The sequence below is a fragment of the Diadema setosum genome, chromosome 3 (assembly GCF_964275005.1).
Source record: "Diadema setosum chromosome 3, eeDiaSeto1, whole genome shotgun sequence".
Lineage (NCBI taxonomy): Eukaryota > Metazoa > Echinodermata > Echinoidea > Diadematoida > Diadematidae > Diadema > Diadema setosum.
In genome coordinates, this window is record NC_092687.1 from 39,821,735 (window position 1) to 39,843,835 (window position 22,101).

The window sequence follows — 22,101 nt, forward strand, 5'->3', positions numbered from 1 at the left end:
CTCACCTAAAAAGTTCCATTTTTAACATTAAATGACGGATTTAATCGTTATGAAATTTTGATTCTGTTTGCACCGCTGGGTCTTTTAGAATTAAAAGAAACAACATATAAAAATAAAAAAAAACCGGTACAATGCCCTTTTAAGGCGCCAACAAGGTGTACATTAAGGCTATGTGCACGACGATAATGTATGATGAAATTGTATAAAAATACTAAAAGTTTGACCAATATTAAACAACTTTCTCTTGTCGAAGTGCCTATCATATCCAAGTATAGTTTACATAACAAGCAGATTGATGCATGATGATTAAAAAGTACTGCATGCAAAAACGAAAGGAAAAAGGTCCCTGCACACTCACCATGCTCATTAAGGTTTAATATTTACACAAGAAAATAATTTGGTATGGAATTATTTTCTACGTTTTCTTTTAAAATGTCTGAACTATCATGTGCCCTGGAAGGGGTGACGGATCCAAGTGTTCTTGAGACCACGAGCAGGAGTCGGGGACAAACAGGTGAGTGGTTGTCTTCGCTCTTGAGCCCCCCCCCCCCCCCCAAAAAAAAAAAGAAGAAAAGAAAAGAAAAAAAAAGAGCATTTTGCAGTTTCTGCAAGACCCTCCAATAACCCACTTGGTAAGAACGTAATAATTATGTATAATGTCGGTGTAGGGAGGGGGGATGGGGACCTAGATTACTTGAAATAACGCGACATCTATAGAATCAGTGTAGAAATTCCAGGTGAGTTTGTTGTCAAGAATAAAACTTGATATGGGGCGATGGATTCAAAACATTAAAGCCGGTCAAATTTGTTTGAATGCTTATGACAAACTGATTTAAAATTTGACGGAAGAGACCTCTTCTATCATGTCTTTAATTGTATCTTCAGGAAGATTTTTCTAGGTAAATTTTCAAAAAAAATTACTGAAAAAAAAAATATGTAATTATCTTTTGTTGGTTTTTGGCAGTTTGATCGCTCTTCTTCACTGAAGTGATTTTATTACTTCAATGTTTAAAGTATAATAATCTATTAGGATCAGAACCTGCCAGACAAAAGCACATTTTAAGCCACAAACGATAAAGAAGAAAGAAAGAAGTTTCATGAATTTGGCATGTTATTGACATAAAGAACAAATAAAAGAGGACCTTCCTAGGCTTGGGACTCACCACAGTCAAAGTTTTGCACTGTGGATGTGTGACCGTTAATGAGTGCAAATTGCTTTCGACTGGTAAAGGAACTCCTGGGGGGGGGGGGGTGTTTCATAGTGTCAGTCATTGCTGACAAGTTGTCAGTCACTGACAATTTCAGCAAAATCCTTGATTTTGATTGGCTGAGATGCTCTGGTCACTGACTGTTACTATGGTTATTGTCAGAGACTGACAACTTGTCATCGCTGAATAACTTGATGAAACACCCCCCTGAAACACTCCAAGGCCTTTCTGCGGATACCGTAATATGATAATTAATGAAGTGGTGTGTTGTTGTCGAAGGTATCAAGGCCTTGCATAATTATGTCCAAGAAGATTTCAATTTTGTGATGGAATTTATCAATAGCTTTTGAGACATTATCAAGGAAGGTAAAGATTTGCATGAGATGTGAAATAATTGTTTTAAATATTTAAATATGAAAATATATATGAAAAGTTTGTTCGCAAAAACCGATAAGTCCATATTTGCCAAATGGAGATATTTGCGATTAAAGGTCAATGAAAATAAAGAGAATAATAAGAAAATTTTTGCTTCTTTTGACCATAACTTCAAAAATGTACCTTTATATGTAGTGACCAATATATCATTTAAAAGGTATCATTTTGTACTTTATGACAGAGACCGTACTTCAAAATCTTCAAAATTGGACTTATCGGTTTTGCGAACAAACTCTATATACGAAACACATTAGATACTATTAACTGAACAATCCTACTCATTTTAGATTTCCGTGAGAAAACATACACTTACATAATATACAGATGATAAGTAACATCTGTCATTTATAGCTATAACTTATGATAATTTTCCAAAGCAAGATGGATTTCTATTTCCTCACACAATGTGGATAAATTCTAAACTCTAGCAAATTGGCATTATAGTGAATGTGGATAGTGTTCCAACACTCAAGGTACATCTTCCTTTCAAACATAATTTTGCCAGACGTAAAAACACTTCGCTACACTTACAATGATATTCTTCAAATGTAGATTGCGTGCCTAACCCTTGTCTGAACGGAGGGACCTGCTCTGACAACTTGCATGGAATCACGTGCACGTGTCCGAGGTCATTTATTGGAAACAAGTGTGAAGTGGGTATGTCGACAATGATGCTAGTAGGCGCACAATATAACAGGAGATTAGTAGAATTAATTGCGAAGAGTGCACACTTTAATCCGGCTGCTATAGTTCAAACCTTATTTCACCGTATAAGCCAAATGCTGCGTGCATGTGTGTGTGTGTGTGTGTGTGTGTGTTTGTTGTATGGTTTAAGCCTATTTCAAGGGTGCTGAAATCGAACGTGAATCACTGAGCTACTTTGCCACATGCCAGTATAATGCGATTATTGCATCGTTGACGCTTGCGAGATATTCAAGATATATCACAGTCATATTATTTATTATATATCATAATCTATTATTATAATTATATATAATATATCATATATTGTATATCATATACTATATATTAAATATCATATATCATATCTTTGTTAAGTATATAAAGTGGTGAACACATCGGGACATTTTAGGACTTGCACTATGAAGATTTTGTTTTTTTGTACAAAAAGTTGAAGGCTTAATACAGGCGTTGTCCTATAGGCCCTACAGAAGGTAATTATCGCTATTTCATAGGTTTAGAGATTCTTTTTTTAACTATTTTGTTTATTCATATGTCGCCAATACGAAGGTGTAGTCACACGATGATGTGTTTTGTTTTGTGTGTAATTCAGATATTGTATGCCCTGGCGATGCATCGTCCTCAGACTCCTGCTATCTCTACCGTCAGGACCAACAGCCCTGGGAGGTGGCGAGGGATACATGTGATGAACTGGGAGGCTATCTTGTCGCCATAGAAACGCCAAGTGAGTTGCCCACTATCCGTGAGGACGTCATTTTTCGCTCGAACTATACAAATACGACCTTCCCAGCTATGTGGACTGGCCTTAATGACAGATCGTCCGAAGGCGTTTACACTTGGGAGCGAGTAGGTGGTACCTTATCCTTATTCAGTAGTATGTGGCATCCAGGGCAGCCTTGGCAGGTCACTGCACCCGGACAAGACTGTATATTTTTCAATGGGAATGGTGGGCTGCAGGATGCTAACTGCAACCATTTAAACCGCTATATCTGTGAATTCGAGTTTTAATTCAACAATGTGAAAACCTGTAAGGTGAATATTTTCTATCAACAGTCTCTGACAGGGAATATCTTGATACTGATGTATAAGACACTTATGCAACCTCATCTTGAATAATTATGAATATGCCCGAAAAATGGCAGTACGAGCAAATTTTTCAACCCTATTATGAATCCGTCAGTGGCCATACTTCACGATTAATCGTCTAAATATTTCTCAATTATATAAGCTGCGTGTCTGTTTACTTATATACAAAGATATGCTGCCTCATGCACCTTCTCAATATTGTTCGATTGTATAGCATACACTACAAGCTTACAAGAAATGGACATTTTTTTTTTCTTAGTCATTAGTTGTCGGTGTATCCACTTTCCGCTATCCATACGGGAGTGCAGCTCAACGTAGTCATTCCGTAGGTCTCTAAAATCATTTTTTTTTTTTTGCTGTGTAATACCCCAAATATTATTACGTGTGCTATCGCCGATTTCACAGCTGAATATTATACAGAACGATTATGATATATATTCCTTGCTTAGTTACATTATTTTAGACCCACATATTTTATTCACACTTATAATAATGATATTGTAATATCATGTCAAGATTTCATCTCATATCTTTTATGATGTATAGATAATCGTATATATGTTCATGTTTCTTGTATTGTCAAACTTCAATTTGCAGAGATTTTTTTTTTTTTTAATATTTCACTGTACGTATTACCTTTTTAGAACCTTTGTATCAGACAGGTATCAGATTTGATTAGCATACATGCTCTTTTCTGGCGATGTCTGGTACCTTGTATTCTGTATTCATGCATGTGTCTTTTGCTATGTGTTATGTCATGTAAACATGTGAATATAAATAGTAAACCTTCAACTCCAAATTGCATTGATACGGAAATCCTAAGACCATTGGAATATGAACATCTTGCCTTAGAATTATCATTTTTGGTTGTTTTGGTTGTTGTCGTAGTTAGTGTAGGTAGTGGTTATTCTGCCAGAAGCACTGTAATATCTACAAGGTTTAATATTGTTAAAGGAAACCCAAGCCCAATGAGCAATGTGGACTGAATGAAAGCAGCAACATTAAACACATCAGGGGTCAAAATTGTTAGCCTTAAAGGGAATCTCTCCCCTAAAATATAAATTTGAGAGGTGTGAGAGCATGTCCTAAGAACTCTAGAGAAAATTCTATCCCATCACAAAAAAAAAAGAAAAAGAAATGCCCCAAACTGTTGAATATTGATTTTGAAAAATCAGCACGCACTAGTGCTCGCTGCAGTAGTAGCCAAATCTGAAAATAGTAGCCGCGCGTAGACCATCGGTGTGTGCACGTTTCCTTCGTTAGCCTCAGTCTTCACACAGCTATATCGAATACTGTCTATCGGTATCGCTTTATCGAGCCTTATGCATCCACATGAGTAAAGGCTGCCGCGGCTGCCTGGTCAGTGGCCCGGCGCGGCGCGGTAGCAGCTAGCTGCGTACTTGGACATTTGCGTGCGTTTGCATGTTTTGAGAGTATCGTAGTACACTGATCGTACAGAAAATTATTGAACTACGCAATCGAATGCAGTTGATAAGGCTAGAAGTCTAGTCTTAGATAAAGGCGCATGTAATTTTTGGCATTTTAGAAATTGCTCTATGTCTCTTTATATATTGCTATAATCTCTGTATGTGAGGGACGTTGCACTCTTATATTACATAGGGATATTACCAGTACAATAACCTACAATGTCAGAAAACTGAATTTTTGTGTACAGATACCCTTTAACATAAGTCAGTATCAAGTTGATGGAATGTGCAATTTTCATGAAAAATGCTTTTTTTTTTCTCTATATTGTTGTCCACACATGACGCCATAACCTCTAGTAGTCTCCTCATCCAACGGTTCCAACACAAAAACTTAAAAATGCAAAACTTTTGCATCGATTGTCCGGTTTTCCTCGAACTTTCATTGAGATGTTCTACTAATGTTGCTGCTTTCACTGAACTCACATTTTTCTTTGGGTATGGATTTCCTATAATGTTGGTTTTCCCTGGTCAATTCAGTAATTTTACCGATCAACTTTGTATCCTAGCATTCAATATCACGCATTCCACGCTCGCAGCACTGGATCAACAATAAAATTCAAAATCCAGTCACTCATAATTCACTATCGGACAATCAATCGTTTATTTGAGTAATGAATCAAATCTAAGATGCGAACACCCATTCCACCAATGGGCATTCAAATTCATTTCAAGCCGATGACGGATGCAAAATCGTGAAAAAGGCTATCGTGTTCAAAAATATAATTTCAAATGCATTAAATTTAATAGGTAATACATCAAGGTGAATTTATCAAGCTTGGACCCGTGCATATGTGTCTTTTTCACTCGTAGCTTTGATGAGACTGGGCTTTATGATGAGCATCACTCATTTCGCCGTATAGGTCAATCTGTTCATTCCAAAATTTGAACTGTAGGAGCATAATAACGAGGGGAAAGGCAGGCATATACCACAGACAAATTGGGCACTGTTCACAAACGAGCATGAAAGGGAAGGCTGGTCGACACCTTTAAAAAAAAGATTACTACTACTTTGCGTACTTTAGGTGGACTAGGTGAGATCATTATGTCTCAGTTTGTCTATAAATTGATCCATTGTGTGGTTATTGTTGAGCGTTGTTCTTTTTGCAGTGCATGCGTAGTGTCTCTCTGTTGTTTTGATACACTGCTGGTTGGACCTTACAATTCAAAATTTCTTGAAATTAAAGACCAGAAATACATGAACACAGAACAATATAGAACATTCAAACAATCATGATTATATGTAAGTCTTACTGGTTGTGTATACCTGTGTGCTTGTTAAAAAATACAACCCCTCCCCCCCCAAAAAAAAACAAAACAATGAAAAAGCACGTTGCCCCCCCCCCCTTCATCCTCATCCTCCTCTTCTTCAAAAATCTATTCATTGTCTTCATTGAATTGATTTAATGAAGTAGGAAATTGATCACCTGAAAATGAAATTGAACTCCCCAAACAAGCTCATTGGAACTATCGCGTGAATTTGAAAGCACGAGTAGGGCATTCAATGTTCGCATTTGGAAATTGAAAGCTCATGCGTGAATTTTACTTGACGGAAAAGAAATAGATCTCCCTTAAATGATATTGATCGACCGCATTCTGAATATGAACTCCCAAATATTTTCGCGCGCAAGCGTTGTGGGAATTTGAGTGCACATTCATAAACTGGAAGGATCATTATGAAATTCAAATCACTCTAGTTGCAGGGACTGACATTAAGACTAGGCTTGAAATATGAACAACCTGCAAGAATAATTCTAATTGAACTTCTTTTTTAATGTTCCAGGTGTTTTGATAAACGAAGTGAGCGGTGCCTTTCATAACACTTTGAATGCGCAAACACATTTACCTTTAATAAAAGGGTGTTAAGGAGACATTACAGTACTGCTTGATGTAAGCATTCAGCTTGTAATGTTTCTGGTCAGTTTCCCTCTGATTGCGTTTGTTACATATTCAAAAATCTGCTTCACTTCAGTGATCCCTCGCATTATTATCCCTACGTTGAATTATCTTTCACGGGTTTGTGCCAGGTTTGCGTGTGTGGGTAGTGTGTCACGCACAAACAAACTGCTATAGCTTCTGACCATTCGACCTTTGAGAATTTAGGGTTTCTGGGACGAACACTGAACCAGGGCATTCTATAGTTCAGTTGGTAGAGCATCGGGCTATTAAACATCCGGAGGTCTCGGGTTCGAATCCAATTGGAATCCCATTTTCTTTGCTCATTTACAAAGAATAAAAAAATATCAAAGAGCATAATTCTAAGAAGAATCGAGAGTTTGTTTGGTGAAAATCGGTTTTGAAATGACTGAGAATCCAAAACAATGTAAAACAAAGACATCCTAATAAAAGCCGTTGCCTCTCAATTTTATTACGATCACCATTTTTTTTTTTTTTTTGGGCGGGGGGGGGGGGGATATCTCAGCCATTTCAAGACCGATTTTCATCAAATAAAACGTTAACTCCTTTTTGGAATTACATGCTCTTTCATATTTCAAACGAATTTTCTCATTACCCCACAAAAAAAAAAAAAAATGTTATAAACCTGAAGATAAGTCTCACCTAGACATTCCCTTTAGTTGTTACTACTTAAATTTCCAAAGATATTTACTTTTTTACTTGATCTTATGATGAAGTGAATAATTCCCAGATATAATAGTAGTAATAATAATAATAATAATAATTATTATTATTGTTATTATTATTATTATTATTATCATTATTATTTTCTGAACACATCTTCAGCAGGCAATTTGAATTTCAAAATGGCCGCAGGTAATTGACCGCTTTTGTCCTATATCTTGACATGTAAGGAAAGAAAATCGTTATGAAATGGTATGTTACCCATTTTTATGATACCATGGATCTCTTTTAAATCATCACTTCTGTTATATCTCATAGGCTTGGCTGTCATCTTGAATTACAATATGAACGCCAATTTAGAATAGATTTCATTCGATATGTCGACTGCGTAATGAAAACATTAATGGTGGCAATACCTATGTTTGTAACGCGTGATACCACAGAGTTTATGTAAATCATCATCCACTCTTTTTTTTTTCTCTTCAAGCTTGGCGACAATCTCGAATTTCAAAATTGCCGCCAATGTTAAATAGGGTTTGTCCTGTATCTTGACTTGTGAGCAATCAAAATTATTGCAAATTGTAGTCGTGATACCCATGTCTGTGATACTACAAATTTGATTAAAATCATTAATGTGTGTTTTTCTTTTTCAACTCATCATGTCTGGCTGCTATTTTAAGTTTTAGTATGACCACTAATTTTCAATAGGTTTGTCCTATTAACTTGAGAGCAATGAAAAGCACTTAACGTGGTGGCATTACAAGTGTTAATGTGAAACCACAATGTTTATTTAAATCATCACATTTCTTCTGCCTGAGTTTTGGCAGCTATCGTGAATTTTAGTATCGCAGCCATTCAGGTAGGCAATAATGCCCTAATGTTGGCTTATGAGCAAGACCTATCATAAATATTTTGAATATAGGCGTACCCTTAATAATTATATCAGATAATGCATTTTGTTCCAATGTGCAGCAATTTTGCAATTCAAAATGGTCACCATCCCTACAAGCACCGACACTGTCCGGTTGTAGAGTTGACCCTGACAAGTGCCTGAAAACAAAGAATTCATCATGCGTAATACATGTCTTTCATGGTAGCAATGTGTCGTATAGATCTGTTGCCTTTCTTTATATTCACTATCTGTCTTCACGCTTAATTCATGAATGTTTTAGGCTCTTAAGGGTGCAGCTGAACTCTTAGAAAAGGCCCTAATTCACGAAGGTGGTACACTTATTGAAACCATGTCTAAACCATGGACAATCTTTATGGAGCGCCAAGGGTCGCGTAGTCTATTTTGTTACGAAATCAGTCATTTCTTCGACGAAATGATAATGTGGTTAGGAAATGACAACATTTCGTCGACGAAATAACTGATTGAACAAAATAAGCCATGCGACACTTGGCGCTCCATACAATTTTTAAATGGTTTTAAAAAATGGTTTCAATTGTACCGCCTCCTGCATTTCGGAAATAATGATTATAATCCTCTGTTATGAAGATGATGGTATTTAGATGATGCTTTTCTAAGTTACGACTTTAAATAATTGTACATTTGGCTACAAACGTTAGAATCTCTAGACAAAATCTCTGGAAAAAAAAAGTTTATTTGGCTATACGATCAAAGGTCAAGTGTCAACGGTCAAGGTAAAATCCTCAAAATTTTATTTCCCTCATAATTATACAATGCCTGAATGTATTTTTTTTTTAATCTCACTGTACACACACCATACAATACAGATTCTCTGAGAACAATTTTATGTCAAAATGATAAAATCTTAAAATGTTAGAGTTCAACTGAAAACGCCAAATTTCCCTTCTTCCTCCATATCTTGGAAGTAACTAAAGGTATCATCATGAAACAAAATTTAACGTACATACTGCCTAGCGGTTAACTGTCTTTGAAATTTTGGGGTCTTTCGGGTGTAAGGTAAAAGGTCAAAAGTCACTTTAAACTGCTACAATTTTATTATTTAATGCTGAAATTACACCTTTTCTCTATACCATAGAGAGTATTCAATGCATAAACTGAATAAAGAGACAAAGTTCAAGTCATAGTCATCAAATACCCGCACTCCTGCTCTCTTTACAACAATACAGCTATTCATCCAAATCATACCAAGAAAACACTCAACACGTTTGTGACAAACATGTCATTGTAATTTTTGGCCAGATACATAAAGGTGTCATCACACTTTGAGGTATACAGACCTATTTTGAAAACCATACATTGTGGCAGAGACATACTTGATTGGTCCAGTGGCAAAAGCGACATTTCTAGTTAATGGTACAGTGTGATGCACAAGCACACACGCACGAGTACACGCATACACATACAAATATATTATGTATGAAGAGTTTGTTCGCAAAAACCGATAAGTCCATATTTGACAAATGGAGATATTTGCGATTAAAGGTCAAGAAAAATAAAGAGAATAAAAAAAATGTTTGCTTCTTTTGACCATAACTTCAAAAATGGACTTATCTGTTTTTGCGAACAAGTTCTTCATATATATATATATATATATATATATATATATATATATATACATATATATATATATATATATACATATAATGCGTATGTGTGTGTCCCTACTCGTGGTTGTAATACACCTTTTCTCACTGGTTGCCACGTTTTGAATAAAGATGACGATAATGCTGGACTGTAGCGAGTTCTATTGCAACAATGCACTGATGCTACTCAAACACGGCGAACCTCTTGAAATAAAAAAAAAATGCTCTGCAGATAATGAAAGAGCAGTTCAAGCTCACAGTGTACTCCCTCTTGAAGGTAACCCGTTTATTCGGTGGTAATCGCCACATGGTTGTAAAATGTTAGTGAAATTCGTAACATATGTGTATAAACACACACACACATATATATGAAGAGTTTGTTTGCAAAAACCGATAAATTCATTTTTGAAGATTTTGAAGTACGGTCTCTGTCATAAAGTACAAAATAATACCATTTAAATGATATATTGGTCACTACATATAAAGGTACATTTTTTGAAGTTATGGTCAAAAGAAGCAAACATTTTCTATTTATTCTCTTTATTTTTCTTGACCTTTAATCGCAAATATCTCCATTTGACAAATATGGACTTATCGGTTTTTGCAAACAAACTCTTCATATTACATATATATATATATATATATGTATATATATTTAAGTGTGAGTCGTGTGTATTCAGCTACTGAACCCCTGGGCCGTCGCATCTTTTAGGAGTGTGTATAACGAGAGTAAGGAGGCGGTAGACGTTGCTTTCAATCCCCATGTTTTGTACTTTGTCCGATTTGTCCTCAGTCTTGACAAAGGGCAGAAAGCCCGAAAGCTTGAAGTAAAATCACTTGTGAGGATTCAAAGCAACGTCTACCGCATCCTTACCCTTGTTATCTATAATATATATATATATATATATATATATATATATATATATATATATGACCGTGCATCCCAAAATGAACAAAAAGCGGCACCCCTTGATTTTACATTAGGAATTTAAAAAAAAAGGTGAAATAGGTCAAACGAGTCAATCTTGAGTTCTTATATTTTCTGAAAGAGCTATCCTTCTTCTACATTATTTCTTAGTTTGAGATCATAACATGATTGGGAACGTGTGTTTTTAGCGCGAGAGTTCAAGTTTACTTTCATTACTGCATCACTTAAAACAAAACAAGTTCATACATTCTTTGTCACAAGTAAAACAATGAATAGTTAATTGATCCAGTTTAAATCTTTCATCAACAACAACAACAACAACGACAACAACAACAACAACAAGAAGTTTAACAAATGTGACCGTGCACCTCAAAACGAACATAAAGTCGCACACACTGATTTTGCGTGAGGACTGCAAATAAGTGAAATGGGTCAACCTAGCCGAACTTGACTTTTTCATATTTTCTGAAAGAGCGGGTCTTCTTTTACATTATGCTAAAATTTGGTATCATAAAACGGGCAGGAAAGTGTGTTTTCTTTAGCAGTTTATCTCGAACATTTTTGGTAGAATAGTGTGATTAGGTGTGTCTTTAGAATCCCTTTTTCATTTCTGAAAAACCTTGTCCGCACTCTTCACTTTCAACTCTAATAACTTTTGAAAGAATAGTGCTACTGCTTTGAAAGTCGGCATTAATTATGGACAGAATGTGTTTATGGGGCATGCTCAATTTCAGTTTAATCTGATAATCCCTTCATTGTTATTACTCTGGTGGTTTACTTCCTTTTTTTTGTCCTATTCATCGCACAGCCAGCACGGTTTGGCAAAGATTAAGCGCTTGAATAGACACTGTACTTCAGAGCCTCTTTTCTCAGTTCACACTTTTCCTGAGTTTGTGCTTTCTTTCCAATATTTGGATTAGATATTTAGGTTAGGAGAATCCATTTGATTTGAGTTATACATCATTTTAAAGCTTAAAGTCTGCTCTTTCAGAATATGGTCTTAACTAAAAATTCATGTCTGGCGACTTTTTGTTTGTTTTGAGGTGCAGGGTCACAAATGGTAGTTCGGGTAAATAAAAATGGAATGGAATATTTCATGTACAATTATCTGATCCAAAATATAGATTGTTTGTTTGTTTGTTTATTTTCGATTGGTTGTATGAGCTCTTATCTTATAAAGTCAGGTGAAAAGACCAAGTTTTACCTTTATTTCATTTACAAGCCCAAATTTACGAACACATGATACAGAGAGTTCGATAGAATATCGGAATATTTCAAATAGGATAATATGATGTTCACTGCATAAACAATGGTATCAAGAAATTTCACCGAAACAGAGTGAAAAAAAAAATTCGTGACGGAAACAAAACACAAAGTTAATTGTGCATACTCAAAAAAGTCCATTCTCTAAAATCATATTATTTATCTTAAACGAATGTTCAGATATTTGATTTTTGTCCCATGCTTAATTTGATAAATGTCAGAATAATCTCCAATTTGATATATGTATATTCCATATATCAAGGAGATACTTCAATACATAAATCTACCTATGTGAAGAAAAAAAAAAACCACGCCTGATATGATTTGTTAATGTTGGTATTCAATGATGTTTAGATCAGTAACTAAATGACATTAGTTAAATCAACAGGGATAGCGTTATTTGGGCACTGAAGTGACCTGTTGGTACAGAGGTAACACACTCATCTCACTCGAGGACAGAAAAACAAATATCAGTGCGCTGTGTATAAACATGCGGCAGCTACATCCTCGGCTAAAAAACTCATAGCGTAATGGGGCTTCGTGTTGTAGCATTCAGGATCATGACAGATTTAGTATCACGGGTAAATATCAACTTAAAATCCAAAAATTTCTTCAATTTGAAGACTTACCAATTAAGTGAAGTATTGAAAACAGGCTTTGGGCAACGTTTGGTTCTGCCAATAGTCCCTTTCTGTTCGAATTGATGACTGAATGTGACTCGGTCGAGAGGACCTTGGGATCAGCTACATACACTGAATACTACAGCCAGTGCATGTGAACACATCACATGCGCACAAATTTCAAATCCATGAACGGATATGATGTTTGTGTGCGCATGCGCTGGCCGTAGTATTCCGTGTATGTAGCTCTCCCAAGGTCCTCTCGACCGAGTCACATTCAGTCATCAATTCGAACAGAAAGGGACTATTGGCAGAACCAAACGTTGTCCGAAGCCTGTTTTCAATACTTCAACTTAATTGGTAAGTCTTCAAATTGAAGAAATTTTTGGATTTTAAGTTGACATTTACCCGCAATACTAAATCTGTCATGATCCTGAATGCTTCAATGCGAAGCCCCATTACGCTATGCGTATGGGGCTGCTGGTCGCAGTTAGCTATGCGTATGGGGCTGCACGCTGCTGGTCGCAGTCAGTGGTTTCGTACAATACTACCTCGCCGCCGTACGGCGGCGGCAAACACTGGTACCAAACCCTTATTGCATGATTACTAAGACATGAGAGCACTTTGGGGCGTGTAAGTCTCACAGACAACGTACTTTAACCTGAAACACAAACTAAGACAAGGAAATTCAGGGAAACTTTTGAGGTACCAAAACTTTTTATTATCTTTAAATTTCGCTTCTTCCTCCATATCTCGGAAGTGGCTCAAGGTATCAGCATGAAACTTATTATCTATGCATGTTTTGCTTGGCAGTGATTATCTTGGGAAATTAAGGGTCATAAGGTCAATGGGAAGGTGGTCAAATGCCAGGTTAAAATGCTAAAATTCTACTATTTAATACTAAAATTACACTTCTTCTCCATACCTTGAAATAATACTCAGTGCATAAACTTATGAAATGGTCAAAAGCCAAGTAAAGATCCTGAAATCCCCAAATACCTGCTGTCATATACAATATAACCATTCATCCAATTAAATCTACGTAGTTTTAGGAAAGTGAACAATCAACTCATTTGTGACAAACATGTAATTTTAATATTTTGCGAGTCATGTCAATCTGTAATCACACATTATAAAGACGTAATGTAAACCTATTTGGAGAACCATGCATTATGACGGAGGCATAATAACAAGGTCTTATTCATCCAGGGTAGCCTCTTCAGTGTTGCCATTGCTTTACCAGAGGGCCCTGCCATTGTTATTACCCCAGCGTTGCCAGGTACCCATTTATACACCTGGGTCGAGGGGGACATGGTTGATAAAAACATCTTGTCCAAGGACGTAAGCACTGGGTGGGACTCGAACTCGGGTCCTCTGATTGGGAGTCGGGAGTCTTATCCACTATGCCACAGCACCCATATCATATACCAGTCTCCATACCGACATTTGCATTTTATTTATTTCTTGTTTATTTGCGGTCTTAATATGCTTTCTTCAATATTCGGTAGGTATGTATTTCAATGATTTATTTATGTATCATTACAGTTATTATTATCATTATCATTATCCATTATTATTTCTTTTTAATATAACTACATGCAAAGCTTTAGTTTCGTCGGTTATCAAAAAAAAAATCTCATTATTTTAAGGAGAAAATTCGTTCGCCTTCATCCCTTTCAGAACGGCAATGCCCTGCCCCTCGTCTCCGCTGGAGAGGGACACATCGTAGAAGTTATAAGATTCCGCGTAGTTTGGCATTATTCGGAAAATTAATTTGCCATCCTGGAGGCCAATATGGTATATTGTTTCATCAGATACGGCGAAGTCTATAATGCTCGTCGTCGGCCAGAAGACATTGTCAACCTTTCGAATCATACTTTCGTTAAAACCAGAAGCCCCCAAATAGGAGACAGCCAGGTACAAGTACATATCCCAGATAGTTTTATAGAGAAGGTGGAGCCCTGAAAGTTAATAGAGAGGTCATACAAGACTTGTTTTCTTCCATAATTTATTTTCTCAAGTATCCATATTATAAACCCAAACAAGTTCTAATGAGCATATTGATCACGACTTCCTTCTATACTCACAAATCAGTATAAATCAATCATTGAATTGAAGAAATATTTCCTTTAAAAAAATGTTTACCTTAAAAGAAACAATCTATCCATATCAGAAGGAAGAGTCACCAATCCCTCTCAAGTCATAGAAGCACTTCACGTACAAATAAACAATTAATATAACATACACATTTATCAATATTATTCTATTTATCTACAATGCGTCCAAAAAATAACTAGGCCTACTTTGCCTCTGGGAACCTTATGTCAGTCAGCACTTGCCACACTAGTTGGCTCAGACACTGAGTACAGCATAGTCTTAGCATGAACATAAACCTAAAGCCGAAATCTTAATTTATCGAGTCATTCTACGGGACTGAAATTCATTTTTAAAAAGAGACATAGTGGTATTTCGATGTTTGTACATTGTAGTTGATACAAGATAGGACAACATGTTGAAGAGGAAAAGCTTGTTGACTCAAATGCAGCAGAGGGGTGGGACTCCCGAGTGTAGGTATTAACGGAAAGACCGATTTCGTAACAAAAGTAACACTTGGCGCCCCATACAACGCATATATATATATATATATATATATATATATATACATATATGAAGAGTTTGTTTGCAAAAACCGATAAGTCCATATTTGTCAAATGGAGATATTTGCGATTAAAGGTCAAGAAAAATAAAGAGAATAATAAGAAAATTTTTGCTTCTTTTGACCATAACTTTAGAAATATATCATTATATGTAGTGACCAATATATCATTTAAAAGGTATTATTTTGAACTTTATGACATAGATCGCACTTCAAAATCTTCAAAAATGGACTTATCGGTTTTTGCAAACAAACCCTTCATATATATATATATATATATATATATATATATAGGTAATCCAAATTTGGAGGGCTGCCATTTCTTAATATCAATTATTGTCAGCTATGGAGAGCACAATGTTGGTTGTGAGGAAAGAGGAACTCTTTCCCTTTCCATTGGTACCTAATTACGTTGACAAATGTCATGCATGACTGAGCACATGCACTTTAAAGACAACAATGACAAATTGCCCTAGTGTTTCTTCTCATATTTTATGCTCCATATTAAACTTGCAACATGGCCACCTGTTCGATGACTTTTATAGAAGGCCATTCCACACACTCCATTTTCTCTGTTCATATTCCACGCATAGCTCATAGCGACAAACCGTGTTTTGGAAAGGAAGGGAGAACATCGGTAATGGATTAACTTTTGTGGGAGTGACAAAGTCATCAACAACATAGCCACATTGAAGGTTATGGACCATAAAAGGTAAGAAGAAACCCTAAACGCAAGCCTGCAGTCATGCAGTCTCGCCTGTTAATTTAACCCCTTTCATTGACAGATCTTATCCATCCAGTGAGACATTCATTGTTCCTTCATGTGACGCTCAAACTTGGAAAAAGGGCAATTTGTCATTGTTGTCTTTAAAGTTCGTGTGCTCAGTCAGGCATGACATTTGTCAACGTAATAAGGTACCAATGGAAAGAGGAAGACTTTCTCATTCCCCACAACGAACATTGAGTTCTCCATAGCTCCATAACAATGGTATCATCGTTACCATGATGATTATTTTTAATGAAAACACCATTCAGTCTAACTATTTTGGTGTGAAACTGAAATGCTGTTGATGAGTGTTCCTATTTACCAAATCATTTGTTTGTCATGTGATCAAGTATTCATACAATCTTAGCATAATTCGAAAAGAAATTGTAAAAAATACGTGGTAAGATGAATCCTCAGCCGAGAGAAAATGCACATGTTTTCAAAAGTTTACCTTTACTTCCGATTTGAAGTCTGTTAAGAGAAAGAACTTCAACGGGATACGTGTAGATCTTTTCTGAGGCACCTTCTCCTGTCATACGTTTGCGGTAGAGTTCCCTTCTCTGTGACCAATAAAGGTACCTGCATTCATAGAGGAATTAATAAGCACTATACGTTTGCTGTGCCTTACATGAAAAATCCACTATATGTTTGCTATGCCTTACATTACAACCCACATACATAAATTTCCATTAAGCCTACCAACTGAGGAGATTGCTACGGGGGAATGGTGGTTACAAAGTGAGTCCTCAGCCGACAAAATAGATCACAACGTTTCTTCAAAATTTATCTTCACTTCCGATTCTGTTATGAAAATGCCCTATCAAAACAAAAGCGCGAGCTATCTCTTTCCATCTTAAAAGCAAAACAAAACAAAATCAAAACGTGGATTTCAGTTTTTCATCATTCTTACCGCACAATATACAGCGCAGCACTCGTAAAAGCCACTTATATTGCATATCGATTGGCTGATATTCGGTCTACTATGTGGTGTTGTTTGGCATTTGTTTGAGAATGATCGCCGACCATGGGTAAAGGCATTCCAAATAACCTATCACAACGTCATGGTCATATTTATCCATTATGGACGTCACGAGAGAAAAGACAAAGCAATTTACCCATCTCGATCATTTGCTTCCATGGACATCACGGCAGATCGAACAGAAACAAACTCTCCTAATATTGACAAGGGACATTGAGCTGATACCAGTGACCCCGTCGTCAAACAATCGAAAGATGATTCGATTCTTCGCAGACAAAGCAAGAATTTGACTTCGCTCGCCTGGCAATGTCAAAATAAAAATACATACACGGAGTGATTTCCTTTCAAACGTTTCTGAAAGATTCAGGTGATGTCATAACGTGAGACGTTGTTGTTATGTTCATATACAGTACAAAAAAAAAAATCATTATACATATAATCAGGGCTTATAATACTTTCTCTAGTGTTCATGGCATTAGGTTCATCTTTGTTATGAAACTTTTTTTTTTTAAGACTTTAAGATGTATGCTTATACCACTGACATTAGTACGTTCTATGAAGTTACGTATAAGCTTTATTTTTTTTCCCCCTTCTCTCCCTCCCGGCGTCTTGTTATATAACGCAGCAACGGTATGCTGCACCAAATTTTATATTCTATCCATTCGATTTCATGATACATACATATATAGACACACACACACACACACACATATACACACACACACATACACTTACATGTCTCGCTCTCTCTCTCTCTCTCTCTCTATATATATATATATATATATATATATCACGTGATAAACGTAACGTGATAAACACCAAAGACTTGATCGAAAAGGTGCGGAACATTTAGGTAGAAAACGATGAATGTATTGTTCCCCTGGATGTGTCTGCTCTTTTCACAAGCGTGCCGCCCGACAAGGCAATAGAAACAGTTCGCTCACGCCTTGTTCAAGACTCTAGCCTCATCTCAAGAACCAAGCTCAATCCTAATCAAATTTGTCAATTATTAGAACTCTGCTTATCCACAACCTATTTCACCTTTCACGGCACTTTCTACAAACAGAAGCATGGATGTGCTATGATTGCTCCCATATCGCCAGTCCTCGCCAACCTATTCATGGAAGAATACTTTTGTCATCCTCCATGAAGAAGAGAGTGAGTCTTTCTTCGGTCACATCAACTCCTTGGACACGCACATTTCCTTTACACAAGAAACATGCAAGGATGGACATCTGGCATTCCTAGATGTTGAGGTTCACGTCGATTCAGATGGTACCCTCTCCACTTCAGTGTACAGAAAACCGACCCATACGGACCAATATCTTAATTTCCAGTCACATCACCCCTTGGTTCACAAACTTGCAGTCATCAGGACCCTCTTCCACAGAGCAGACACTATAGTTCATAGTCCACCTGAGGTTGAAAAAGAAAAGACCAACATCAAAAACGCCTTGGCTGGATGTGGATACCCAGACTGGGCCTTCTCTAAAGCCGACACCCCGAAACAACCTAACAAGAACACACGGAGAACCCACGGTGTACAGGGACGGAAAGTCACCATCACTATCCCGTACGTGTATGATCTGTCGGACAAGATCAAAAGGCTGTTTCAGAGACAGGGCATCACTACTGCTTTCAAGCCCCACAACACATTAAGACAGAGATTAGTCCACGTCAAGGATCGAGTCGCCAAAGAAAAACAGAGAAACGTAGTCTATGGCATCCGATGTTCTCAGGAGGATTGCCATGACTTCTACATAGGGGAGACCCAACAATCACTGAAAGCTCGCATGAATCAACACAGAAGACCCAGTAACTCAGATAGCATTCCGGATTCAGCAGTATACACACACATCAACGCCAGCCAACACTCATTTAACACCAATGAAGTGATTATTCTGGATAGGGAATCCAGATGGTTTGAGAGGCGCGTCAAGGAAGCCATCTGGGAACGTGTGGAGAGACCTACACTTAACAAGAGAGGAGGTCTCCGCTTCAATTTATCGCACGCGTGGGACCGGGCCGTTCGCAAAATCCCAAGCCGTCTTTCGCGCGCTGGACAAGGTCCAGTGCGCTCTGCACAATCTCGCACTATTTAAGGGCCATTCCATCATCGGGAGCTTCATTCGCCCGAAGAAGCCAATTGATAATTGGCGAAACGTCGCAAACAGTGAGTTTATTTCCAGTTACTTGATTCAACTAATCTGTGATCTTATTCATGGAAGATTTCGAAGAGAGGGCTCTGAATTCATTCGCAGGCCAATCACCCTCTCACTGGTTTCGGTATGTGGATGACACCTGGGTTAAGATCAAGACCTCAGAACTAGAAGCCTTCTTCACACACATCAATAACTGTGACCCGTGTATTAATTTCACGGTTGAGACAGCAAAAGACAAGCAACTAGCGTTTCTAGATTGTCTTATCACCATCCAAGACGACGGGACGCTCCTTACCTCTGTCTTCAGAAAAGCCACTCACACAGACCAGTACCTTCTATTTGATTCACACCACCCCCTCATTCACAAATTGGGAGTAGTACGAACACTCTTTCACAGGGCGTCCTACATTTCTTCCACCGACGAGGCCAAGGAGAAAGAACAAGAACATCTCCGGGAAGCACTTCGAGCTTGTGGTTACCACGGTTGGAGCATCGAGAAAGCGATCCACCCACGCAAACGGCAACATCGCGATACGGAAACACGTCCAACAGAACAGCGCCGGGGAATAGGCGTCTCGGTGCCCTACGTCAGCGGACTCTCGGAAAAAAAAAATCCAACGGATTCTCTCAGGCTACCGGATTCCTGTCTACTTCACACCGGCTCACACACTAAAACAGAAACTGGTCCATCCAAAAGATAAGGTACCGAAGGAAAAGAGTAGCAACGTGGTCTACGCCATAAGGTGTCAAGGAGAGGGTTGCCAAGAGAACTATATTGGCGAAACCAAGCAGCCGCTACATAAGCGCTTATATCAACATCGAAGACCAGGTACATTGGGCAATGATTCGGCCGTCTTCTCCCACCTGAAGACCTTCAAACATAACTTCAAGGACAAAGATGTGCGCATTTTAGATAAGGAGCCTCGGTGGTTTGAGAGGGGGTCCGGGAAGCCGTCTACGTCAACTCCGAAAACCCCTCCCTCAACAAGGGTGGGGGACTGCGACACAACCTCTCCCGGGTGTACAGCTCTGTCATCCGGATAATTCCTCGGCGACTGACTTCAAACAATAACGTCGGTAGTGCGTCTGCGCCGATTAGCAACGACGCCTTCCCGCCATCAAATCAGACGAGCTGATGAAGTGTCCAGGATCGGACGTGAAACCGTTCTCGGAATTAAAACAGTAAGTCCAGATGAATTGATTTAATTTTGTTCCTTTATTGATCGTTACCTGGATGAATCACAACTTACACCAATTGACATCATTTAAAGATTAAAGTCTGCTCTTTCAGAATCTGCTCTTAACTAAAAAGCCATGTCTGGCTTCTTTTTGTTTTATGATGGAGGGTCACATGTTATCATTTTTACGTTCGTCATTATCCTTTTATTCGGTATGATTTAAACACTTTATAACAAATTTATGTAGATCATCAAATTACGAGGTACATAGTAGAACACTACTACGGTTTATGACTCAATATGCAAGGAATTATCTGGAAAAAAGATACCAGTGTGTATATATATATATATATATATATATATATTGAACGATGTACAATTGCCAATTTTCGCACCTTATGACATTCTTTTCCTTAGAACACGCCAGGATGATCTAAGAAAAAAAGATTTTTTCTTGTCATCTCAAAGATTGGTAAATTCCCTTTCAGGAAACATATGGTTTGGTTGACTTTTGCCTGATATTTTTCATTTGACAAGGACTTAAAGCGTAAAAATAAGGTAAAAACGCTATTTTCACAATAATTTTTGTTTTTCAATCTAATAATGTGCATTTTTCAGCGTACGTGGCATCTAATATCTGACCATGTTCTGGATCTGACATATCATGGGTATGAACCACAAAATTATAAGAACTTTATGAGCACGTATAAAATCACAGAGAACAATTGAAATATCAAAGTCCTAAACAGACGAATGTCCGTGGTGATTTTATTTCTATCGCTGCTGCAAATTCTACTTTGTTGTCCCAACTGTAATGTATACGAAAATTTTGTGTTCCACCTAATGAACATATCCTGCAAAAATTGTACGTCTGCTGGCTGTACATGGGACGTAATATTCTTTTATGCAAAATTATACTCAGTTTTCGTCACGGACGTGCTTCCGCTATTTTCAAATAAAGATCGTATCCCATTAAACGCTATTGGTGATATTGTTCTGAGTCGTAATCAACTAAGATCTAGCCACACGATAATATGTTTGTTTTGAGTTTCTGTCCATCCTTTGTCAAATAGGAACCGAATTTATATTTTTAGACGAACCTCCGAGAAAAAAAGAACGTCCGTGATGATTAAAACGTTTTCGAGTGGGACACCATCTTGCTTTGATGACGAAGGTGCATTTTACCTTTGGCTCTCTAGCCGAGGAGTTGTATGTTATTTTTGGAGCGGACTGAGGCTTGTCCGCAGTTTTTGGACCATGCAATTCACCGAAAACCAAGCAAATAATTAATATTTTCTCTGAAAATTCACCTCCTGATCCCCCTCTGAGCAATACATATGTTGTAAGGATGTCAAATTTCTTATAATTTGCATTGACAATACAATTGACAATAATTTATACAAAAACAGCTAAACACTGAAAACAAAGTTATAGGAAAGTGGAATTTTGCGTAATCTGTAATTTCTGTGCATTTAAATTTCTTTCTAATGAGGATCTGGAGACAATTTGTACTGTTACAGGTTCTGAAAGTTTCGCTCAC

The 22,101-nt window shown here is 37.3% G+C and overlaps 2 protein-coding genes across 2 annotated transcripts; both read left to right on the plus strand.

Annotated features, from left to right (window-relative positions):
* Positions 1-432: 432 nt before the first annotated feature.
* LOC140246854 (uncharacterized) lies at positions 433-19,323 on the plus strand. Its single transcript, XM_072326181.1, has 4 exons — positions 433-514; positions 2,938-3,069; positions 16,937-16,980; positions 18,325-19,323. The coding sequence occupies exons 1-4, from the start codon at positions 433-435 to the stop codon at positions 19,321-19,323; spliced, it is 1,257 nt and encodes a 418-aa protein (XP_072182282.1).
* A 119-nt stretch (positions 19,324-19,442) lies between these two features.
* On the plus strand, positions 19,443-20,519 carry LOC140246856 (uncharacterized). Its single transcript, XM_072326182.1, has 2 exons — positions 19,443-19,970; positions 20,373-20,519. The coding sequence occupies exons 1-2, from the start codon at positions 19,443-19,445 to the stop codon at positions 20,517-20,519; spliced, it is 675 nt and encodes a 224-aa protein (XP_072182283.1).
* Positions 20,520-22,101: the final 1,582 nt, after the last annotated feature.